General features: G+C 48.2%; 2 protein-coding genes across 2 annotated transcripts in view; one reads left to right on the forward strand and one right to left on the reverse strand.

The window, feature by feature from the left end:
• gabbr1b (gamma-aminobutyric acid (GABA) B receptor, 1b) overlaps positions 1–26,437 on the forward strand; it is a 586,011-nt gene that overhangs the window by 72,236 nt on the left and 487,338 nt on the right.
• On the reverse strand, positions 7,605–11,708 carry sft2d3 (SFT2 domain containing 3). Its single transcript, XM_068009632.1, has one exon. It carries the CDS (start codon positions 10,815–10,817, stop codon positions 10,125–10,127), a length of 693 nt encoding a protein of 230 aa, XP_067865733.1. The 5' UTR covers positions 10,818–11,708; the 3' UTR covers positions 7,605–10,124.

Raw genomic sequence — 26,437 nt, forward strand, 5'->3', positions numbered from 1 at the left:
GGCATATATTGCTAAAGGAGTAGAGCATAAAAGTAGGGAAGTGTTGCTGCAACTGTACAAGGCATTGGTGAGACTGCACCTGGAGTATTGCGTACAGTTTTGGTCCCCTTAATTGAGGAGGGATGTAGTTGTATTGGAGGCAATTCAAAGGAGGTTCACTAGATTGATTCCAGAGATGGGGGGGCTTGTCTTATGAAGAGAGATTGAGCAGTTTAATCCTTTACTCACTGGAGTTTAGAAGAATGAGAGGAGATCTAATTGAGGTATATAAGATGATTAAGGGGATTGACAAAGTAGACGTAGAGAGGATGTTTCCTCTTGTGGGGCAATCTAGAACGAGAGGTCATAGTTTTAGGATAAGGGGTAGCAGATTTAAAAAAGATGAGGAGAAATTACTTCTCTCAAAGGGTCGTGAGTCTGTGGAATTCACTACCCTAGAGTGCGGTGGATGCCAGGATATTGGGTAAATTTAAGGAGGAGATAGACAGATTTTTAATTAGTAATGGTTTTTAGTTTTTAGTTTTAGAGATACAGCACTGAAACAGGCCCTTCGGCCCACCGAGTCTTTGCCGACCATCAACCACCCATTTATACTAATCCTACACTAATTCCTTATTCCTACCACATCCCCACCTGTTCCTATATTTCCCTACCACCTACCTATACTAGGAACAATTTATAATGGCCAATTTACCTATCAACCTGCAAGTCTTTTGGCATGTGGGAGGAAACCGGAGCACCCGGAGGAAACCCACGCAGACACAGGGAGAACTTGCAAACTCCACACAGGCAGTACCCAGAATTGAACCTAGGTCGCTGAAGCTGTGAGGCTGCGGTGCTAACCACTGTGCCACCCTATCTACTGGGTTGAAGGGTTATGGAGAACGGATAGGAAAGTGGAGTTGAGGCCAAGATGAGATCAGCCATGATCGTATTGAATGGCGGAGCAGGCTCGAGGGGCTGAATTGCTTACTCCTGCTCCTAGTTCTTATGTTCTTAATAGGTTTTAAGCAAATAAAGTGAGGGTGGGGGAAAAGAGGACAAAAGGGAAGGTATTGAGCTTCTGGTGTTGACGCTCCCGCGTCACTGGAGAGTGCCGGAATTAATGCCGCCAAGAGCTGAATGCCAAAAACAAGCCTCAGCTCGCAGTTTTCATTGTACAATAGAAACAGCAGGGAAATTAATGACCTCACTCTCACACCGTAAACTGAATGAGGAAATAAGGGGCAATCACACTGCTGGGAGTGTACTATAGACCCCCAAACAGTCAGAGGGAGATAGAAGGGCAGATATGTAGGCAAATCTCTGAGAAGTGCAAGAACAATAGGGCAATAATAGTAGGGGATTTTAACTCTGCAATATTAACTGGGATAGTTTTAGTGTGAAAGGAATTGAGGAAGCAGAATTCTTGAGTTGCATTCAGGAGAACTTTTTATCCAGTATATAGCAAGTTGCCTGGGCTGGAGCATTTCAGTTATGAAGAGAGACTGAAAAGGCTAGGGTTGTTTTCCATAGAGCAGAGAAGGCTGAGGGGGGACATGATTGAGGTGGACAAGATTATGAGGGGCATTGATAGGTTGGATAGGAAGAAACTTTTTCCCTTAGTAGAGGAGTCAATAACCAGGGGGCATAGATTTAGGGTAAGGGGCAGGAAGTTTAGAGGGGATTTGAGGAAAATTATTTTCACCCAGAGGGTGGTTGGATTGGAATTTGGAACGCACTGCCTGAAGGGGTGGTAGAGCATGAACACTCACAACATTTAAGAAGTATTTAGATGAGCACTTGAAACGCCATAGCATACAAGGCTACAGGCCAAGTGCTGGAAAATGGGATTAGAATAGTTAGGTGCTTGATGGCTAGCACAGACACGATGGGCCGAAGGGCCTGTTTCTGTGCTGGATAACTCTATGACTCTAAGTTCAACAAGCGAGGGTGCAGTATTAGACTTAGTTTTAGGGAATGAAGGTGGGAAGGTGGAAGGAGTGGCAGTGGGAGAGCATTTTGGTGGTAGTGTTCAGAATTCAGTCAGTTTTAACATAATTATGGAAAAGGACAGAGATAGAACAGGAGTGCGAGTTCTCAATTGGGGCAAGGCCAATTTTACAAAACTTAGGAGTGATTTAGCAAAAGTGGCATGGAAACAGCTACTTGAAGGTAAATCAGTGTCAGAACAATGGGAGGCATTCAAAGGAAGGTTCAAGGGGTTCAGAGTAAACATGTTCCCACAAAGAAAAAGGGTGAGACGGCCAAATCTAGAGCCCCATGGATGTTAAGGAGCCTACAGGGTAAGATAAGGCAGAAAAGGAAAGCTTATGTCTGACACAGAGAACTCAATACTACAGAAAGAGGAGAGGAGTATAGAAAGTGGAGGGGTGAAATCAAAAAGGAAATTAGGAATGCAAGGAGAGGACATGAAAGAATATTGGCAAGCAAAATCAAGGTGAACCCAAAGATGTTTTATCAATACAATAAGAGTAAGAAGATAACTAAGGAGAGAGTAGGTCCCATAAAAGACCAAAAAGGTAACCAATGTGTAGGGGTGGAAGATGTTGGTATTGTTCTTAACGAGTACTTGCATCTGTCTTCACAAAAGTGGGGGACGATGCAAATATTGTAGTTAAGGAAGAGCAGTGTGAAGTATTGGGTGTGATAAACATAGGGAGAGAGGAAGTATTAATGGGATCAGCATCCTTGAAAGTTAATAAATCACTAGGGCCGGATGAAATGCACCCCAGGCTGTTAAAAGAAGCAAGAGAGGAAATAGCGGAAGGTCTGACCATCATTTTCCAGTCCTCATTGGATACAGGTGTAGTCCCGGAGGATTGGAGACCTGCTAACATTGTACCCCTGTTTAAAAAGGGAGCGAAGGATAGACTGAATAATTACAGGCCGGTCAGTCTAACCTCAATTATTGGAATCAATTCTGAGAGACAGGATAAACTGTCACTTAGAAAGGCACAGATTAATCAAGGATAGTCAGCATGGATTTGTTAAGAGAAGATCTTGTTTGACCAACTTGATCGAATTTTTTGAAGTAACAAGGAAGATAGATAAGGGCAGTGCAGTTGATGTGGTCTACATGGATTTTAGCAAGGCTTTTGACTAGGTCCCAAATGGCAGACTGGTTAAAAAAAAAATCCCATGGGATCCAGGGAATTGCAGCAAGGTGTTTGAGCAACTGGAGGGCTTTTTCCAGTGGCGTTCTGCAGTGCTCAGTACTGGGTCCCCTGCTTTTTGTGTTAGATATTAACGATTTGGACGTAAATGTAGGGGTCATGATCAAGAAGTTTGCAGATGATTGGCCATATGGTTGACAGCGAGGATAGCTGTAGGCTGCAGGAAGATATTGATGGTCTGGTCAGATGGGCAGAAAAGTGGCAAATGGAGTTTAACCTGGAGAAATGTGAGGTGATGCATTTTGGGAGGTCAACAAGGCAAAGGAATATACAATTAATGGGAAAATACTGAGAAGTGTAGAGGAACTGAGGGACCTTGAAGTGAATGTCCACAGATCCCTGAAGGTAGCAGGACAGGTCGATGAGGTGGTTAAGAAGGCATATGGAATCCTTTCCTTTATTAGCCGTGGTATAGAGTACAAGAGCAGGGAGGTTATGCTGGAACTGTATAACTCATTGGTTAGGCCACAACTTGAGTACTGTGCGCAGTTCTGGTCACCTCATTACAGAAAGGATGTAATTACACTAGAGAGGGTACAGAGGAGATTTACGAGGTCACTGCCAGGACTGGAAAAATACAGCTATGAGGAAAGATTGGATAGGCTGGGGTTATTCTCCTTGGAACAGAGAAGGCTGAGGGGAGATCTGATTGAAATGTATAAAATTTTGAGGGGCCTGGATAGAGTGGAGGTGAAGGGTCTATTTACCTGAGCAGTGAGGCCAGTGACTAGGGGAAATAGATTTAAAGTGATTGACAGAAAAATTAGAAGGGAGTTGAGGAAAACTTTTTTCACCCAGAGGGTGATGGTGGTCTGGAACTCACTGCCTGAAAGGGTAGCTGAGGCAGAAACCCTCAACTCATTCAAAAGGAGTCTGGATATGCATCTCACGTTCTGTAATCTGCAGGGCTATGGACCAAATGCTGGAAGGTGGGATTAGAATGGGTGGATCATTTTTCAGCCGGCAGTTTCGATGGGCCAGGTGGCCTCTTTCTGTGCCTTAAACCTTCCAAGATAGGACAGAGAGCTGGAGAGATTAACTGACAAGGAGGTCATGGGGCAAAGGAAGAGTCTGCTAATGGTGTGGTGAAAGACAAAGCATTAGTGTAGAGAGGGTGTTAATAACAGAATAATGAACAGCCCCAGCCAAAAGCACAAACATGAAAAAAAGTGGGCAGACACATAGTAGATAAAATGATGAAACAAAACAAAATAAAATAAAAATAAAAATAAAAAAGGGCCAGCCATGCCCTGAAATTATTGAACTCAATGTTCAGTCCGGTAGGCAGTCGCATGTCTAATCGGTAAATGAGGTGCTGTTCATTGAGCTTGCATTGATGTTCACTGGAACACTGCAGCAATCCCAGGACAGAGATGTGGGCATGAGAGCAGGGTGGGTAGGGGGTGTATTGAAATGGCAAGCAACCGGAAGCTTGGGGTCATGCTTTCAGACTGAGCGGAGGTGTTCTGCAAAGCGGTCACCCAATCTGAGTTTGGTCACCCCAATGTAGAAAATACCGCCTTGTGAGCAGCGAATACAGTATACTAAACTGAAAGTACAACAAATGAATTGCTGCGTCACCTGAAAGGAGTGTTTGGGGCCTTGGATAGTGAGGAGAGAGGAGGTAAAAGGGCAGGTATTACACCTCCTGTGATTGCATGGGAAGGTGTGATCAAACCTGTAGACAAGGGTGGTGCTGTTGTTGTCTGGCGTACCGAACTCTACCTTGCAGAGGCTGAACGCCAACTTTCAGATACTTCTTCCTGTCTCCCCCTGGACCACCACCGAACATCAAGCTACTGTCTACAGGACTGTCACTCATTTCCTCCCACATCTTCCTTCTACAGCTTCCAACCTCATAGTCACGCAACCCTGAACAGCCCGCTTCTACCTCCTTCCGAAAATCCACAAACAGGACTGTCCTGGTAGACCCATCTTTTCAGCCTGTTCCTGCCCCACTAAACTTATTTCTTCCTATCTTGACTCTATCTTTTCTCCCCTGGTCCAGTCTCTTCCCACCTACATCCGTGACCCTTCGGACACCCTACGTCATTTTGACAATATCCAGTTTCCTGGCCCTAACCGCCTCCTCTTCACTATGGACGTCCAATCTCTCTGCACCTCCATTCCCCCACCAGGACGGTTTCAGGGCTCTCCGCTTCTTCCCTGAACAGAGGCCCAACCAGTCCCCATCCACCACCACCCTCCTCCGCCTGGCTGAACTTGTTCTCACATTGAACAACTTCTCCTTCAACTCCACTCACTTCCTTCAAGTAAAAGGTGTTGTTATGGGTACCCGCATGGGTCCTAGTTATGCCTGTCTTTTTGTGGGATATGTCAAACATTCCTTGTTCCAGTCCTACTCGGGCCCCCTCCCCCAACTCTTTTTCTGCTACATCGATGACTGTATCGGTGCCGTTTCCTGCTCCCATCCCGAACTGGAAAACTTTATCAACTTTGTTTCCAATTTCCACCCTTCTCACCTTTACATGGTCCATCTCTGACACGTCCCTTCCTCAACTTCTCTGTCTCCATCTCTGGGGATAGGCTGTCACTAATATTCATTATAAGCCTACCGACTGTCACAGCTACCTCGACTACACTTCTTCACACCCTGCCTCCAGTAAGGACTCCAATCCATTTTCCCAATTCCTCCATCTCTGACACATCTGCTCAGATGATGTACCTTCCACAACAACACTTCTGATGTCTTCCTTTTTCCACGAGGATTGCCCCCCACAGTCAGGGCCCTCAACCGTGTCCGGCCCATTTCCTGCACCTGTGCCCTACCCCTTCCCCTCCCTCCCAGAACCGTGACAGGGTTCCCCCTTGTCCTGACTTTCCACCCCACCAGCCTCCACATCCAAGGAATCATCCTCCACCATTTCTGCCACCTCCAGCATTATGCCACTGCCAAATGCATCTTCCCCTCCTGTCAGCATTCCGAAGGGATCATTCCCTCTGCGACAGCCTGGTCCACTCCTCCATTACCCCTGACACCTCGTGCCTTTCCCACAGCACCTTCCCATGCAATCATATGAGATGTAATACCTGCACTTTTACCTCCTCTCTATCCAAAGCCCCAAACACTCCTTTCAGGTGAAGCAACGATTCACTTGTATTTCTTTCAATGTAGTGTACTGTATTCGCTGCTCACAATGCAGTCTTTTCTACACTGGGGAGACCAAACGCAGACTGGGTGACCGCTTTGTGGAACACCTCCGCTCAGTCCGAAAGCATGACCCCGAGCTTCCAGTTTCTGGCCATTTCAACACTCCCCCCTGCTCTCATGCCCACATCTCTGTCCTGGGATTGCTGCAGTGTTCCAATGAACATCAACGCAAGCTCGAGGAACAGCATCTCATTTACCGATTAGGCACACTACAGCCTGCCGGACTGAACATTGAGTTCAATAATTTCAGAGCATGACTGGTCCTTTTTTAAAAAAATTTGTTTCAGCTTTTTTTTTTACCATGCGCTTGCCCACTGTTTTTTTCATGTTTGTGCTTTTGGCTAGGGCTGTTTATTATTCTGTCATTAACACTCTCTCTGCACTAATGCCTTGTCTTTCACACCATTAGCACGCTCTCCTTTTGCCTTTGCCCCATGACCTTCGTGTCAGTTAATCTCTCCGGCCCTCTGTCCTATCAACACCTTCCCTTTTGTGCTCTTTCCCCCCCACCCCCGCGTTATTTGCTTAAAACCTATTACATTTCTAACCTTTGCCAGTTCTGATGGTCACCGACCTGAAACGTTAACTCTGCTTCTCTCTCCACAGACGCTGCCAGACCTGCTGAGTATTTTCAAAACTTTGTTCTTATTCCGAATTTGAAAGACTGACATCTCTGCCAATGTAGGGAAACCCTCCCCAGGGTGGCAGGGGAAATTGGGAATGGATAGTTCTTTCAAAGAGGCGACAGGGCCATGATGGCCAAATGGCCTTCTCCTGCACTGATGTGCAAAGTGCTTGGAGGAGAGGCCAACAATTGGTGGGGTGGGGGGGGGAAATTGTTCATTCTGTGTTCACCCAAGGCACTGCTGCCATTGCCCTGCCCCATTGGCTTCACCGCTAGTACCAGAGGTCTGTCAGCAACATGCAAATGAGCCTGACCTGGAAGACCCACTCTGGGGGCCACACAAGAGCCCTACTGTGTTGGGAGCATGAGCCCAATGATCTTCCCAGCAGAGAACCCGGACAGGATCCCCAAAGTGATCCCACCCCATCTGACACTAAAGTAATATCCCCAGGTTTCACTGCGTACTGGGTGGTGGGGGCCCTACTGCAGGCTATATGCATGCTGACACATTCTACTGTCTGCCTTGAGTGGAGGTAGGCAGAGGCACACCCAGGGTGCGATGCAGACGCAGACAGACAAGACACACTCTCAGCAAGAGACAGGCACGCTGAGCGAGAGAGACAGACGACAGTTGAATTGGGAAGAATTTTATTACCGAGGACACAAACAGAACCCTGCTCAGTTCGCACTCCCTCAGATGTTTTCTACCCTCCTTTTGTGCCGTTTAGTCCCAGAAGTCGGTCACAACCCAGGTCACCGGGGAAAAATGACTGCCGCACGCTTCAACCACCAGTCTTTCACTTGGAGTGGGAAGCAGGCACGCATACGAGAATTAGCACAACAAAACGTGCGAGTAGGGCTATGTGGCCATCGCTAGTCACAGTCCTCCTCTCCTCCAGGCTTGTGGCTCTGTCGTGATCTACTCTCTGCACATGAACAGAGGCAGCAAGCATCAAGGGGAAAAGTGAACGGCCTTTCACCTCCAGACCCAATCCGAACCCTCTTGCCTGCCCCCGGCAGTTTGTGGCAATGCTGCACACCCAGTGTCCTGGGCAAGGAGTCAGCAGGTATAAATGCACAGAGGGATCAGTGGCTTCACAGACACAATTAGTTAGCTCACTGGTGCAATGATTTAGTACTCGTATAACCCAATACATTGACCAGACAGTGTGATACAATGCTGCTCTAATGGTCTTCATTCATTCAGTAACAGACCTGTACCCACCAGTACTGTACCCCAGTGTTATAGATGACAGACCTGTACCCACCAGTACTGTACCCCAGTGTTATAGGTGACAGACCAGTACCCACCAGTACTGTACCCCAGTGTTATAGATGACAGACCTGTACCCACCAGTACTGTACCGTTATAGGTGACAGACCTGTACCCACCAGTACTGTACCCCAGTGTTATAGATGACAGACCTGTACCCACCAGTACTGTACCGTTATAGATGACAGACCTGTACCTACCAGTACTGTACCCGTGTTATACTGTGACAGACCTGTACCCACCAGTACTGTACCGTTATAGGTGACAGACCTGTACCCACCAGTACTGTACCCGTGTTATACTGTGACAGACCTGTACCCAGCAGTACTGTACCGTTATAGATGACAGACCTGTACCCACCAGTACTGTACCCCAGTGTTATAGATGACAGACCTGTACCCACCAGTACTGTACCGTTATAGGTGACAGACCTGTACCCACCAGTACTGTACCGTTATAGGTGACAGACCTGTACCCAGCAGTACTGTACCCCAGTGTTATAGATGACAGACCTGTACCCACCAGTACTGTACCGTTATAGGTGACAGACCTGTACCCAGCAGTACTGTACCCCAGTGTTATAGATGACAGACCTGTACCCACCAGTACTGTACCGTTATAGATGACAGACCTGTACCTACCAGTACTGTACCCCAGTGTTATAGGTGACAGACCTGTACCCACCAGTACTGTACCCCAGTGTTATATGGTGACAGACATGTTCCCACCAGTACTTCACCCTACAGAGATCCTAATGCTCTCTCCAGACACAGTCTGTTGCCACAATACTGTTTTTTTTAATGTTTAACCAGACACACAGTGTACATTTGGTTCATCACCACTGCAGTATAATGAGGGGCCAATTCTCCTCTTCCCAGGGTTCCTGTATTGTTTGGGTGCAGCGATAGTGGGAAAACTGGGATGTGACGGAGGGTGGAAAATGAACCTGCTCCCCTATTGGAGCCCACCTGACATTGCCATACACACTGTACCCCCACAACAACATCTCCAGGAGCAGGGAAACATGCCATGCAAATCACTCCGACAGCCCTGTCGTCCAACTCTCAGTCACTCCTGCTTCTCGGTCAGTCAAGTCTTTAGTTCCAAGACTCACTTGGAAGTCGACTGAATTCAAATTTGGGGGGACGGAGGTGAGACGGGCTGAATCCCATTGCCTTGCAGTTAAAATCGGGCTGATTGTTTAGTAATCCACGCTTGACTGCACTCCGAATGGTACCTCCATTCGGTACACGTGGCTCTGCTAACCGCATGTCACACTCCACTCCTGACTGGAAGCCATCTTTCCCACTCTCTCCTCGTCCCTCCCAGAGAAAGGAAGACTTGAATTTAGATAGCACCTTTCACAACCTTAAGACGTCTCACAGTGCTTTACAGCCAATGGAGTACTTTCTTTTTGAGGCGCAGTCACTGTCGTAGTGTAGGAAACGTGGCAGCCAGTTTGTGCACAGCAAGCTCCCACAAACAGCAATGTGATAATGACCAGATCATCTGTTTTTAAGCAATGATGGTTGAAGGATAAACATTGGCCAGGTCACCGGGAAGAACGCGTCTGATCCTCTTCAAAATAGTGGCCCTGGGCACTTTTATATCCACCTGACAGCGCAAATTGGGGGTGGGAGGGGGGGGGGTTTCCCTCGGTTTAATATCGCATGTGAAATACTTCACCTCTAACTGTTCAGCACTCCCTTAGTACTGGACTGAGTGTCAGCCTCGATTTTGTGCTCAAGACTTTGGAGTGGGAGTCAAACCCACACCCTTCTGACTCAGAGGCGAGAGAGAGGCTGCTCATGGAGCAGAGGCTTCCTAACAGGAACTGCTGTCTTTTCTGCCAGACCCCTCCCCTCCCCTCCTCACCCCTTACACGGGCAGGGTCTTGCTGACAGTGCGTTTGAAGGCAGAGGTGAAGAGGCCGCCGATGAACCGGAGACCGGTCGCACCTCCAGGAACGGAGCTGATTAGGTAGCCGGCGAGGGTGAGGAGCTGGAAGGTGGCGGCCACGGCAGTCAGTGCAGTGCTCTGCAGTGCCAGGGCGCAGTACAGGGTGGCAAAGAGGGAGCCCAAGTAGGCCGCAGTGAAGGGCAGGTGGTCACGGGAGAGGAGCAGGCGCAGCTGGTTCCAGGGCCCACGCAGCAGGGCCAGGCTGCCCAGCAGGAATAGGCTGCCCAGGGTGAAGAGCAAGGCAAACTTGCGGGCCTTCAGTAGCATGAAGGGGGCGTACATGGCCGACAGGCCGAAGCACAGCAGCCCCATGGCCAGGCACAGGCCGAAGGCTGTCAGCCTTTGGCGGCGGGACAGGACGGACAGGCAGGGGTCGGGCTCGGTCAGCCAGAAGCCCCCCGGCGAGGCACTAGAGCCCTGGTTCGATGCCGTTTTGCAGCTCTGCCCAGAGGAGAACGGGTTCATACGGCTCATCCAGCTGGACACATGGCTGATAGGCGGTGGGGAGTCGGGATCTGCAGTGAGGAGTGGCTCGCTGTCACCCCCATTCACATTCTGCCCACCTCGTGACTGTGACAGGTACTCCCGCAGCTGCCGGTTCAGATCAGCCATGCTTGGCCACTGATCCTGGTGAAGTGAGAGAGGACTTTCCTTCAAGCTCTGCACATAAAATCCTAGAGGGGAGCGAGACAATACCCTTGCCCCGCAATCCCTCCCCGTCTTAAAACACCAAACAGAAACTCAACAACTGTAGAGTTAAAACTTCGGCGAAGGGCCCTGGGGACAAGTAATGAGCAAATCGATGGGGTTGGCACAAAGTGGAAGGTCCATGGGTCACAGCTGCTGCTGTTGCATGAAGAGGTTCTGCGTGGCCTATCCCTTTAAGAGATTCAGTAGGAAGTTCCACAATTCCACTTGTAATGTCACTTTAAGTAGCTCCGTATCGCTTGCAGCTTTAAGAGGCCGCGCTCGGCCCGGGCTGTCGCTTTAAGAGGCCCCGCTCGGCCCGGGCTGTCGCTTTAAGAGGCCCCGCTCGGCCCGGGCTGTCGCTTTAAGAGGCCCCGCTCGGCCCGGACTGTCGCTTTAAGAGGCTCCGTTCGGCCCGGACTGTCGCTTTAAGAGGCCCCGCTCGGCCCGCGCTGTCGCTTTAAGAGGCCCCGCTCGGCCCGGACTGTCGCTTTAAGAGGCCCCGCTCGGCCCGGACTGTCGCTTTAAGAGGCCCCGCTCGGCCCGGACTGTCGCTTTAAGAGGCCCCGTTCGGCCCGCGCTATCTCGGTGCCGCCGGTCGCTGTGTTATCAAGGCCGGGATTCAGGCGGCTGCCTCTCTCTGGCCGGGTGTGTGAAGCCGGACCGCGATCTCTCTCCGCTTCTCTCCCCGATCCCTGTTTTTAAAATGGCCGCCAGGCTCGGCCAATCGAACCCGGTCTTCCGGATGCTGGAGGCCCAGGGAAGGCTAATCGATCACCGCTCGCTGCACCTGTCAGGGCCGCCATGGCAACCGTCAATCAGCTCCCAGTGGCCCTCAGTCAGGCCAAGGATGGTCTGTGGGTCAATCCACCACGAGTCAGTCCACCAATCAAACACCAGTCAGTCCACCGGTCAGTCCACCAATCAAACACCAGTCAGTCCACCGGTCAGTCCACCAATCAAACACCAGTCAGTCCACCGGTCAGTCCACCAATCAAACACCAGTCAGTCCACCGGTCAATCCACCAATCAAATATCAGTCAATCCACTGGTCAATCCACCACCGGTCAGTCCACCAATCAAACACCAGTCAATCCACTGGTCAATCCACCACCGGTCAGTCCACCAATCAAACACCAGTCAGTCCACCGGTCAATCCACCAATCAAATATCAGTCAATCCACTGGTCAATCCACCACCGGTCAGTCCACCAATCAAACACCAGTCAATCCACTGGTCAATCCACCAATCAATCACCAGTCAATCCACTGGTCAATCCACCACCGGTCAGTCCACCAATCAAACACCAGTCAGTCCACTGGTCAATCCACCAATCAAACACCAGTCAGTCCACTGGTCAATCCACCAATCAAACACCAGTCAATCCACTGGTCAATCCACCACCGGTCAGTCCACCAATCAAACACCAGTCAGTCCACCGGTCAATCCACCAATCAAATATCAGTCAATCCACTGGTCAATCCACCAATCAAACACCAGTCAGTCCACTGGTCAATCCACCAATCAAACACCAGCCAATCCATTGGTTAATCCACCAATCAAATACCAGTCAATCCACCACGGGGCGGCACAGTGGCACAGTGGTTAGCACCGCAGCCTCACAGCTCCAGCGACCCGGGTTCAATTCTGGGTACTGCCTGTGTGGAGTTTGCAAGTTCTCCCTGTGTCTGCATGGGTTTCCTCCGGGTGCTCCGGTTTCCTCCCACATGCCAAAGACTTGCTGGTTGATAGGTTAATTGGCCTTTATAAATTGACCCTAGTATAGGTAGGTGGTAAGGAAATATCGGGACAGGTGGGGATGTGGTAGTAATGTGGAATTAGTGTAGGATTAGTATAAAATGGGTGGTTGATGGTCGGCACAGACTCGGTGGGCCGAAGGGCCTGTTTCAGTGCTGTATCTCTAAACTAAACTAAACTAAAAAAACTAAACTAATTAAACCCAGAGGAGTGGAAAGGAAAACTGTACTGGGTCAAGTTTCCGATCGATTGCGCTGGGTTTTTTCGGGCACATTTCACCTGAAAGTGCCATAAAATATCACGGAATTTTAAGTGCAGATTACATCCAGTGGAAGCCGAGTTCTGGCAACCATTTACACTGATGTAAAATTCATCGCACTGGAAACTGTCATTGGCCTGAAAACTGACGATACGCCCAGATTGAATTAATCACTGTGGCAAGTTTCTCTAATTGTGCACATTTGCAAGCTTTCGAGGAGCCTGCAAATCATGCTGGATCTTCTGGGTACAAGGATACGAAGAGGGCTATTTTAAAAGCTTCTGAACATATATTTTTTCTTTAATTTACTAAGAAACTGAGAATTGTACAACAATGTAACTAGCAACTTTTTAAAAATCATTTTCAGGAACTTAACATTGGTGGATTGACACTGTGATTAAAAATACTTATTTTTTTGTGTACCGCCCTCAATGGCTTCTTTTCCTGCTCCCGTACCGTTACTTTTTTTTTTAGAGATACAGCACTGAAACAGGCCCTTCGGCCCACCGAGTCTGTGCCGAACATCAACCACCCATTTATACTAATCCTACACTAATCCCGTATTCCAATCACATCCCCACCTGTCCCTATATATTTCCCTACCACCTACCTATACTAGTGACAATTTATAATGACCAATTTACCTATCAACCTGCAAGTCTTTTGGCTTGTGGGAGGAAACCGGAGCACCCGGAGAAAACCCACGCAGACACAGGGAGAACTTGCAAACTCCACACAGGCAGTACCCGGAATCGAACCCGGGTCACTGGAGCTGTGAGGCTGCGGTGCTAACCACTGCGCCACTGTGCCGCCCAACTGTACCTCGGGTGTCCCCCAAGGATCTATCCTTGGGCCCCTCCTATTGCTCGTCTACAGGCTACCCCTGGGCGACATCATCCGAAAACACAGTGTCCTTTTCACATGTATGCTGACGACACTCAGCTTTACCTCGGCACCACCTCTCTTGACCCCTCCATTGTCTCTAAACTATCAGACTGCTTACCTGACGTCTGTCTGTACTGGATGAGTAGAAATTTCCTCCAATTAAATATTGGGAAAACTGAAGCCATGGACTCTGGCGTCATCCCTCTCCCTGGCAGCTGTCTGCTGCTGAACCAGACTACTTGCAACCTTGGTGTCATACGTGACCCCAGGATGAGCTTCTGACCACATATTCGCAACATCACTAAGACAAGCGATGTCCACCTTTGTAACATCACCCGACTCTGTCCTTGTCTCAGCTCTTATGTAGGATCACATGGGACACACGGCACAGAAACAGGCCATTCGGCCCAACCACTTTATGGCAGTATTTATGTTCCACTTGAGCCTCCTCCCATCTTTCCTCATCTAAGTCTATCATTGCAACCCTCTAGTCCCTTGTCCCACGTATGCTCGTCCAGCTTTCCCTTAAATGCATTGATACCATTCGCTTCGACCACTTCCAGTTGTAGCGAGTTCCACATTCTTACTATTCTTTGGGTAAAGAGGTTTCTTCTGAATTCCCTCTTGGATTTCTTGGTGACTATTTTATACCCGATGGCCTCTAATTATGCTCTTCCCCACAAGAGGAAACATTCTCTCTGTATCCGCTCAATGGCAGGAGTTCCTCAGGGTAGTGTCCTAGGCCCAACCATCTTGAACTGCTTCATCAATGACCTTCCTTCAATCATAAGGTCAGAAGTGGGGATGTTCGCTGATGATTGCACAATGTTCAGCACCATTCGCGACTCCTCAGATACTGAAGCAGTCCATGTAGAAATGCAGCAAGACCTGGACAATATCCAGGCTTGGGCTGAAAAGTGGCAAGTAACATTCGCGCCACACAAGTGTTAGGCAATGACCATCTCCAACAAGAGAGAATCTAACCATCTCCCCTTGACATTCAATGGCATTACCATCGCTGAATCTCCCACTATCAACATTCTAGGGGCTACCATTGACCAGAAACTGAACTGGAGTAGACGTATAAATACCGTGGCTACAAGAGCAGGTCAGAGGCTAGGAATCCTGCGGTGAGTAACTCACCTCCTGACTCCCCAAAGCCTGTCCACCATCTACAAGGCACAAGTTAGGAGTGTGATGGAATACTCTCCACTTTCCTGGATGGGTGCAGCTCCAACAACAATCAAGAAGCTCAACACCATCCGGGACAAAGCAGCCCGCTTGATTAGCAAACCATCCGCAAATATTCACTCCCTCCACCACCAACAGACAGTGGCAGCAGTGTGTACCATTTACAAGATGCACTGCAGCAATGCACCAAGGCTCCTTAGACAGCACCTTCCAAACCCGCGACCTCTACCAACTAGAAGAACAAGGGCAGCAGATGCATGGGAACACCACCACCTGCAAGTTCCCTTCCAAGTCACACACCATCCTGATTTGGAACTATATCGCTGTTCCTTCACTGTCACTGGGTCAAAATCCTGGAACTCCCTTCCTAACAGCACTGTGGGTGTACCTACCCCACATGGATTGCAGTGATTCAAAACAGCAGCTCACCGCCACCTTCTCAAGGGCAATTAGGGATGGGCAATAAATGCTGGCCTGGCCAGCGACGCCCACATCCCATGAATGAATAAAATAAATCTACTCTTATCAAAACCTTTCAGAATTTTATAGACCTCAGCCACCTTCTTTCAAGAGAAAAGAGACCCAGCCTGCAAATCATTTTTTATTTTCCAAAAATATACTTTAATCATAAAATTTGTATAAGTTCAGTACAAAACAATTTAAATTGAACATTACAAGTGTAATACAGATCAGTTTCTTTCAATACAGTACATGAAGTGCCTCACTACACATTGCCATTGCAAGATATATTAACAATGTACATTTGTATTACATACCAAAGCTCATTCTCTGCTGCATTCAGCCCGAGGGGTTTTTTACATGGTTTCCAGCCCCTCAGTAAACTATGTTAGGAGGGCCTTACACAGCAGTCTTTCCCCATTGAGCCTTTGCAGCAGCTGCCCCAAGCTTTAGTGCGTCCCTGAGCACGTAGTCCTGGACCTTGGAATGTGCCAGTCTGTCACACTCAGTCGTGGGCAACTCTTTGTGCTGGGACGCCAGCAGGTTTCGGGCAGACCAAAGAGCGTTTTTCACTGAGCTAATGGTCCTCCAGCAGCAGCTGATGTTTATCTCGGTGTGCGTCCCTGGGAACAGCCCGTAGAGCACAGACTCCTGTGTTACAGAGCTGCTTGGGATGAACCTTGACAAAAACCACTGCATCTCTTTCCACACCTGCTTTGCAAAGACACATTCCAGAAGGAGGTGGGCAACTGTATCTTCCAGCCACCGCGGGGGCAGTGTGCAGAGGGGGTGAGACTTCGTGCGTGCAGGAAGGATCTGACGGGGAGGGCCCTTCTCACCACCAGCCAAGCTATGTCTTGGTGCTTGCTTGAAAGTTCGGGTGATGAGACATTCTGTTGAATGACTTTTGCGGTCTGCTCGGGGAACCATCCGACAGGATCCCCCGTCTCCTTTTCCCGTAGGGCCTTGAGGACATTCCATGCAGACCACTGCCTGATTGATTGGTGGTCAAAGGTGTTTTTCCGCAGAAACTTTTCCACGAAGGATAGGTGGTACGGCACGTTCCAACTGGATGGAGCGTTCCACGGCAATGTAACCAGACCCATCCTTCGCAACACTGGGGACAGGTAGAACCTCAGCACGTAGTGACACTTGGTGTTTGTGTACTGGGGCTTTGCGCACAGATTGGTGCAGCCACACACAATGGTGGTCATCAGGATGAGGGCAACTTTGGGTACATTTTTCCCGCCCTTATCCAGAGGTTTGAACATCGTTTCCCTCTGGACACGGTCCATTTTCAATCTCCAGATAAAGCGGAAGATGGCTCGGGTGACCGCCACGGCGAAGGAGTGGGGTATGGGCCAGACCAGCGCCACGTACAGCAACAATGTGAGCGCCTCGCACCTGATGACCAGATTCTTACCCACAATGGACAGAGATTGCTGCTCCCACATGCTCAGCTTATGTTTTACCATAGCTATATGCACCTTCCAGTTTTTGGTGCATGCCCCGGACTTTCCGAACCATATCCCCAGCACCTTCCGATAGTCTGACCAGATGGTGAAGGAGACAAAGGATCGGTCAGCCCACTTCCCAAAGAACATGGCCTCGCTCTTGCCGCGATTTACTTTGGCTCCTGAGGCCAGTTCTAACTGGCCGCAGATGCTCATCAGTCTGCGCACGGACAGCAGATCCGAGCAGAAGACGGCGACGTCATCCATGTACAGGGAGGTTTTAACCTGAGTGCCTCCACTGCCTGGGATTGTCACCCCTCCTATGCTCACATCCTTCCTAATAGACTCAGCAAAGGGTTCGATACAGTAAACAAGACAGGGGAGAGAGGACAGCCCTGTCTGACTCCAGATTTGATCAGGAAACTTTCTGATTCTTACCCGTTGATTGAGACTGCGCTACTGATGTTTGTGTAGAGCAGTTGGATCCAGTTGCGGATTCCGTCCCCAAACCCCATTTTGGAAAGCATGTCCATCGTGTCGGTGTGCGATATCCTGTCAAAAGCCTTCTCCTGGTCCAAGCTGATGAGGCAGATCCACCCCCCTGTTTCATACATAGGCGATCGTATCCCTGAGTAGTGAGAGGCTATCAAAGATTTTCCTTATCGAAGTCCTTTAGAAAATCCAGATAAATTACATTTTCTGCATTACCTCTACTCTTTCTGTTCCCTCCTCAAAATACTCAATAAGGTTGGACAAGCAATAATTTTTGAAATTCATGCTGACTCTTCATTATTATATTTTTCGATCTGTTGCTGAAACCTTCATTCATGCCTGTGTTACCTCTGCACACAACTATTCTGATGCACTCATGACTGGCCTCTCACATTCTACCCTCCAAGTTTTTGGCCATCTGCCCGAATGTCGTCTGATGCGGCTCAGCGTCAAATTTTGCTTTCTAACGCTCGTGTGAAGTAAGAACAGAAGTAATAGGAGCAGGAGTAGGCCATTCAGCCCCTCAAGCCTGCTCTGCCATTCAATAAAATCATGGCTGATCTGATTGTGGCCTTAACTTCACTTTCCTGCCTGCCCCCGCCTGTAACGCTTGACTCCCTTGTCAATCAAAAATCTGTTTAACTCAGCCTTGCAAATATTCAATGACCCAGCCTCCACCGCTCTCTGGGGAAGAGAATTCCAAAGAATTTCCTCCTCATCTCAGTCTTAAATGGGAAATACTTTATTCAGAAACTGTGCCGCCTTGTTTTAGATTCCCCCATGAGGGGGAAACATCCTCTCAACATCTACCCGGTCAAGCCCCCTCGGAATCTTATATGTTTCAATAGAATCACCTCTCGATCTTCTGAATGCCAGTGAGTATAGGCCCAACCTAATCAACCTTTCCTCATAGGATAACCCATTCATCCCAGGAATCAACCCCGTCAACCTTTCCGGAACTGCTTCCAAAACAAGTATATCCCACATTAGATAAGGACACTAAAACTGTACGCAGTACTCCAGGTGTGGTCTCACCAATGCTCTGTGCAGTTGTAGCAAGACTTCCCTACTTTTATATTCCATCCCCTTTACAATAAAGGCCAACATTCCATTTGCCTTCCTAATTACTTGCTGTATCTGTATGCTAAGTTCTTGAAACTCACATATGAGAATAACCAGATCCCTCTGTCCTGAGGCATTCTGCAGTGTCTATGTAAATAATATTTTGCTTTTCTATTCCTACTAACATGAATAGTTTCACATTTTTGCCCACTCACCAACTATCTATATCCCTTTTCAGACTCTTTGTGTCCTCCTCACAACTTGCTTTCCCACCGAACTTTGTATCATCAGCAAATACACTCTGTCCCTTCATCCAAAATGTTATTCTAGTTTATAAATAGTTGAGGCCCCGGCAATGATCCCTGTGGCACCCCACCAGTCACAGTTTACCAACCTGAAAATCCCAAATCTCTGTTTTCTGTTAGTTAACCAATTCTCTATCCATGCTAAATGTTATCCCCAACACCTTGAACTCTTATCTTGTGCAGTAACCTTTTATGTGGCACCTTATCGAATGCCATTTCGAAATCATCGACTGGTTCCCTTTTATCCATCCTGCTTGTTACATCCTCAAAGAACTGTAATCAATTTGAAAAACACGGCTTCCCTTTCATAAAACCATATTGACACTGCCTGATTGTATTATGATTTTCTAAATGTCTTAGTACTGCTTCCTTGATAATGGATTCCAGCATTTTTCCAGTGACCGATGTTCATCAAACTGGCCTATAGTTTCCTGCTTTCTGTCTCTCTCTTTTCCAGACTAATTTTTTTTTTATTCATTCATGGGATGTGGGCATTGCTGGCTAGGCCAGCATTTATTGCCCATCCCTAACTGCCCTTGAGAAGGTGGTGAGCTGCCTTTTTGAACCGCTGCAGTCCATGGGAGGTAGGTATACCCACAGTGCAGTTAGGAAGGGAGTTCCAGGATTTTGACCCAGTGACAGTGAAGGAACGGCGATATAGTTCCAAGTCAGGATGGTGTGTGGCTTGGAGGGGAACTTGCAGGTGGTGGTGTTCCCATGCATTTGCTGCCCTTGCCCTTCTAGTTGGTAGAGGTCGCAGGTTTGGAAGGTGCTGTCAAAGGAGCCTTGGTGCGTTGCTGCAGTGCATCTTGTAGATGGTACACACTGCTGCCAATGTGTGTGGGTGGTGGAGGGAGTGAATGTTTGTAGATGGGGTGCCAATCAAGTGGGCTGCTTTGTCCTGGATGGTGTTGAGCTTCTTGAGTGTTGTTGGAGCTGCACCCATCCAGGAAAGTGGAGAGTATTCCATCACACTCCTGACTTATGCCTTGTAGATGGTGGACAGGCTTTGGGGAGTCAGGAGGTGAGTTACTCGCTGCAGGATTCCTAGCCTCTGACCTAATCTTGTAGCCACAGTATTTATATGGCTACTCCAGTTCAGTTTCTGGTCAATGGTAGCCCCCCAGGATGTTGATAGTGGGAAATTCAGCGATGATAATGCCATTGAATGTCAAGGGGAGATGGTTAGATTCTCTCTTGTTGGAGATGGTCATTGCCTGACATTTGTGTGGCGCGAATGTTACTTGCCACTTTTCAGCCCAAGCCTGGATATTGTCCAAGTCTTGCTGCATTTCTACACAGACTACTTATGTATCTGAGGAGTCGCGAATGGTGCTGAACATTGTGCAATCATCAGTGAACATACCCACTTCTGACCTTATGATTGAAGGAAGGTCATTGCTGAAGCAGCTGAAGACGGTTGACCCTGAGGAACTCCTGCAGTGATGTCCTGGAGCTCAGATGATTGATCTCCAACAACCACAACCATCTTTCTTTGCGCTAGCTATGACTCCAACCAGTGGAGAGTTTTCCCCCTGATTCCCATTGACTCCAGTTTTGCTAGGGCTCCTTGATGCCATACTCGGTCAAATGCTGCCTTGATGTCAAGGGCAGTCACTCTCACCTCACCTCTTGAGTTCAGCTCTTTTGTCCATGTTTGAACCAAGGCTGTATTGAGGTCAGGAGCTGAGTGGCCCTGGCGGAACCCAAACTGAGCGTCACTGAGCAGGTTATCGCTAAGCAAGTGCCGCTTGATGGCATTGTTAATGACACCTTCCATCACTTTACTGATGATTGAGAGTTGGCTGATGGGGCGGTAATTGGCCAGGTTGGCCAATACCTGGAAAGGGCGGGCTGTCTTACGAGGAAAGGTTAGACAGGCTAGTCTTATATCTGCTGGAGTTTAGAAGAGTGAGAGGCAACTTGGTTGAAACATATAAGATCCTGAGGGGTCTTGACAGGGTGGATGTGGAAAGGATGTTTCCTCTTGTGGGAGAATCTAGAACTAGGGTTCACTATTTAAAAATAAGAGGTTGCCCATTTAATACAGAGATGAGGAGAATCTTTTTCTCTCAGAGGGTCGTGAGTCTTTGGAACTCTCTTCCTCAAAGGCAGTGGAAGCAGAGTCTTTGAATATTTTTCAGCAAGAGGTAGATAGATTCTTGATAAGCAAGGGGGTGAAAGGTTATTGGGGGTAGGCAGGAATGTGGAGTTGAGGTTACAATCAGATCTTATTGAATGGTGAAGCAGGCACGAGGGGCCGAGTGGCCTACTCCTGTTCCTAATTCGTATGTTTGTATGTTTTCTTGAATAGAGGTGTTACATTTGTGGCTTTCAAATCCGTTGGGATCTTTCCAGAATCTAGGGAATTTTGCAAGACAACAACCAATCAGTCACTTTTTTTGAGACCCAAGGATGCAAGCCATCAGGTCAAGGGGACTTATCAGCCTTTCGTCCCATTAGTTTTCATAGTATTTTTACTCTAGTGATAGTAATTGTTTTAAGTTCCTCCCTCCTTTTTGTCCCCTTATTTTCTACTATTATTGGGATGCTCTTAGCATCTTCTATTGTTTGGCACCTTTAAAGTTGTAAGATAAATCCAGTTGGTTGTTGTTGTGGTAAACCCATTTTCAGCTGTATTAATCAGACTGCACCTGGTTACCATTCTTTAATAAGGAATACATCGAGGAACTTTAAAAAAAATGACGTTTTTAAGTTGCTGTCTGGCTGCGCTGCCGATATGCAAATGAGTTTCAGCAAACTCAAGGAAGAAACAAATCACTTCTCAAAATGGGTGCAGTTTTGAGCTGAAAGTGGAAAAGCACCTGTTTGGGTCTCCGGCTCTGGGTGGATCTGTTCCTGGAGGTTTCACCACGTGGCCTCCCATCGCTCCCAACTTCTTGCTGCCGTCATTGCTTGCCCTACATGCCAATCATCGTGAGATTTCAACTCCCAATGGAAATTGAAAGGGAGCAGTCTGTTCTGGATCCGACTGGATGACACGTGCTGTTAGCCTTCTGTTGTCTCCAGTATTTTTATTGCTAATAGATTAATGCGTTCAACGGGGAGACGGTGGCTTTGTGGTAATGCCACTAGACTGGTAATCCAGAGGCCCAGGCTAATGCCTGGGGGGGACATGGGATAAAATCCCAACAAGGCAGCTGGTGGAATTTAAATTCAATTAATTAATAAGAATATGGAATTGAAAGATTGTTGCGGAGACGATCAATTGTCGTAAAAACCCATCTGGTTCTCTAATGTCCTTTAGTCCCTTGCCTTGTTAGTCCTCCCAAAATGCATCACCTCATACTTCTCAGGATTAAATTCCATTTGTCACTGCTCTGCCCATCTTACCAGCCCATGTATATCTCCCTGTAATCTAAGGTTTTCCTCCTCACTATTTACAACACCACCAATTTTCGTGTCGTCTGTGAACTTACTGATCATACCTCCTATATTCACGTCTAAATCATTAATGTACACGACAAACAGTAAGGGTCCCAGCACTGATCCCTGTGGTACACCACTGGTCACAGGCTTCCACTCGCAGAAACAACCCTTGACCATCACCCTCTGCCTCCTGCCACTAAGCCAATTTTGGATCCAATTTGCCAAATTGCCCTGGATCCCATGGGCTCTTACCTTCTTAACCAATCTCCCATGCGGGACCTTATCAAAAGCCTTACTGAAGTCCATGTAGACTACATTAAATGCTTTACCCTCATCTACATATCTAGTCACTGCCTCGAAAAAGTCAATCAAGTTAGTTAGACACAATCTTCCCCTGACAAAGCCATACTGACTATCCTTGATTAATCCCTGCCTCTCCAAGTGGAGTTTATTCCCGTCCCTCAGAATTTTTTCCAATAGTTTCCCTACCACTGATGTTAGACTCTCCGGCCTGTAATTACCTGGTTTATCCCTGCTACCCTTCTTGCATAATGGTACCACATTCGCTGTCCTCCAATCCTCTGGTACCTCTCCTGTGGCCAGAGAGGATTTGAAAATTTATGTCAGAGCCCCTGCAATCTCCTCCCTTGCCTCAGATAACAGCCTGGGATACATCTCATCTAGGCCTGGGGATTTATCCACTTTTAAGCCCACTAAAACAGCTAATACTTCCTCCCTTTCAATACTAATATGTTCAAGTATATCACACTCCCCTTCCCTGATCGCTACACCTACATCATCCTTCCCCATAGTGAACACTGATGAAAAGTAATTATTTAAAACCTCACCTATGTCCTCCGACTCCACACACAGATTGCCACTTTGGTCCCTAATGGGCCCTACTCTTTCCCTGGTTATCCTCTTGCCCTTAATATACTTATAAAGCACCTTACGATTTTTCTTTATCTTGCCCGCCAGTGTTTTTGCATGTCCCCTCTTGGCTCTCCTAATTACTTTTTTAACTACCCCCTACACTTTCTATACTCCTCGAGTGCCTCCGCTGTTTTCAGCCCTCTGAATCTGCCATAAGCCTCCTTTTTTTACCTTATCTAATCCTCTATATCCCTTGACATCCAGGGTTCCCTGGACTTGTTGATCCTACCCTTCACCTTAATGGGTACATGTTGGCTCTGAACTCTCACTATTTCCTCTTTGAATGACTCCCACTGGTCTGATGTAGACTTTCCTACAAGTAGCTGCTCCCAGTCCACTTTGGCCAGATCCTGTTTTATCATATTGAAATCGGCCTTCCCCCAATTCAGTACCTTTATTTCCGGTCCGTCTTTGGCCTTTTCCATAACTACCTTAAATCTTACAGATTATGGTCACTATCCCCGAAATGCTCCCCCACTGACACTTCTACCACTTGTCCAGCTTCATTCCCTCGAATTAGGTCCAGTACTGCTCCTTCTCTTGTAGGACTTTCTACATACTGACTCAAAAAGCTCTCCCGTATGCATTTTAAGAATTACACCCCCTTTAAGCCTTTTGCACTAAGACTATCCCAGTTGATATCAGGGCAGTTGAAATCCCCTATTATTATTTCCCTATTATTCTTACACCTCTCTGAGATTTGCCAACATATCTGCTCCTCTATCTCTCCCTGACTGTTTGGTGGTCTGTAGTACACTCGCAGCCAAGTAATTGCCCCCTTTTTGTTTTTATGGCCTCATTAGAGGAACCTTCTAAGATATCATCCCTCCTTACTGCAGTAATTGACTCCTTGAGGTGCAATGCCACCTCCTCTTTTACCCCCTACCCTATCACGCCTGAAGATTCTATACCTTGGAATATTGAGCTGCCAGTCCGTCTCCTCCCTCAACCATGTCTCTGTGATAACAATAATATCATAATCCCAAGTGCTAATCATCGCCCTCAATTGATCTGCCTTATTAGTAAGACTCCTTGTATTAAAATAGATGCAATATAGCCTTGCATTTTTCCCTTGTGCCTTAACAGGTTGATATTTGCTCTGCCTTCCAGACTGACTCCGTTTTTCTTCTATATTTGACAGTGCATCACTCCTTACTGTACCTCCACTCTGTATCCCATCCCCCTGCCAAATTAGTTTAAACTTCCCCCCCCCCCCCAACCAACAGCACTAGCAAACCTCCCTGCAAGGATGTTGGTCCTGTTCCGCTTCAGGTGCAACCCGTCCAACTTGTACAGGTCTCACTTTTGCCAGAAATGACCCAGTGATCCAGGAAACTAAAACCCTCCCTCCTGCACCATCTCCTCAGCCATGTATTTATCTGCTCTATCCTCCTATTCCTATGCTCACTAGCACGTGGCACCGCGAGTAATCCAGAGATTAAAACCTTTGAGGTCCTGCTTGTGAATCTGCTACCTAGCTCCCTAAATTCTTGTTGCAGGACCTCATCCCTCTTTCTACCTGTGTCGTTTGTACCAATGTGAACTATGACCTCTGACTGTTCACCCTCCCCCTTCAGAATGTCCTGCAGCCGCTCCGAGACATCCTTGACCCGAGCACCAGGGAGGCAACATACCATCCTGGAGTCACGTTTGCGGCCACAGAAATGCCCATCTTTACCCCTTACGATAGAATCCCCTATCACGATAGCTTTCCCAGTGCTGTTCCAGCAGCAGCCACCGCCTCTTCGGTGGCGCCGCCGAGCAAAAGAGCTGCTGAGCTCTGATTGGCCGGCAGCTCTAAGCTGGAGGGACTTCCCACCCCCGGCGTCCTGATCCCATGAAAGGCCCGGCAGTGGCCGCTCAAGTGCCTGATTGGCTCGCCATTCAGCGGGCCTTCCCCAAAGGATGCAGCCTGGGTCTGTTGCCGCCTCTCCAGCTGAGACTACCATCAGCTCCATAAAATTCCCCCTGCCTGTGTATATGACACTGTGTGTGCGTCTGTGTATGACATTGGCCAGAATTTTACGCACCTCAGCGAACGGATGGTGGTGGGGGTGGGGGTGACGTAAAATTGAGCAGGAGGCTCCGGGAGGCCTTCCCGACCCACTCCTGCCTCCACCCCACTTTATGTAGGGCGGGGAGCAGCAGGCGCAAAATGGGCCACCCGCCCCAGACCAATCAAGGCCCTTAAGTGGCCAATTAATGTCCACTTAATGGCCTTCACCCGCCTCCACAGGAATTTTACCCGTGGCAAGCGGGCATCCTGGAGATGTGAAAGGCCGCCCGGTGAAACTTGGCGGTCTCTCAGTGCACCGGGGTTGTGGGGGAGGAGGTGCCGCTTTGACAATCGGGCACAGGGTGTCCGATTGAGGGCCGCCTCCGCTTCCCCAACGACCCCTAGGACCAAGACCCCCTCCCCTTCCCCCCAAATAACCACCCTTGCCTCGCCGGGGCCTAACCGATTACCCTCGGCGAGGCAAACCAAACTTACCTGCACTCCTGGCTCCATGTCCTCGGCTGGGCTGCAGTCCCTCTTTTGCCTTTGACCACAACAGGTTTAAATCTTTTTTAAAGTGGATGATCATAACATGAACCTATTGGACAGAGTTTCTTGAGTTTAACAGAGAAAGAGGTTCGCTTTATTGCACTTAAGCAGAACTAAGTAAAATAATAAACTATGCTCCAAACTTCAGACGTACACACACTCGAGGTTCACACACACACAAGTAGGTTACAGAGTGAGGAGGGGTAGATTGGTTGATTTAGAGTCAATAGAAAAAAAGGGGTATACAGTCTGTGGAGTTTGGTGATTCAGCTAGCTTCTAGCCAGATTTGGTGTCCTGAGACTTCCGGTTTGCAGAGATGTTTGGCTGATTCGGTGGATTTCTTGGAGACAGTGATGCGAATGATTTCCTTCTAGGGGTCTCTGGTTGCAGCCGGGGTATGCAGAGGTGATCACAGTCAGCAGGCAGGGTTTGAAGCTTGCGAGCTGGAATGGAGAGAGAGAGAAAGGAGGGTCCCCCACTTGGGTCTGCACTTGTCAAGAGTCCAGATGCTTGTCAGCCTGCTGCAGAGAACCACCAGCTGAAAAACATACAGATGGCGGGGCGGGGGGTGGGGGGGGGTGGGGGGGGGCTTGTCACATGACAGTCACCTAGTGATTCAAGCATGGTAGTTAGCAGTGTGTATTTCCTCTTGCAACATAGCCCATGTCTAGGGATTTCTTTCTCACTACCAGGGTCCCGTTGTTCAAGTGATAGTCTTGATGCCTTGCTAATGGGAACAGGTAGTTCCCTTAAATTTCCAAGGTCTTGGTTCTTGCTGGGATGGAGCAGACACATTGTCTCCACCTCACAG

This window comes from Heterodontus francisci, chromosome 29 (genome assembly GCF_036365525.1).
Source record: "Heterodontus francisci isolate sHetFra1 chromosome 29, sHetFra1.hap1, whole genome shotgun sequence".
In the NCBI taxonomy this organism is placed as follows: domain Eukaryota; kingdom Metazoa; phylum Chordata; class Chondrichthyes; order Heterodontiformes; family Heterodontidae; genus Heterodontus; species Heterodontus francisci.

What these genes read in the sequence shown, in the direction of transcription:
- sft2d3 (XM_068009632.1), bottom strand. Translation starts at nt 10,817, where the DNA reads ATGGCTGATCTGAACCGGCAGCTGCGGGAGTACCTGTCACAGTCACGA.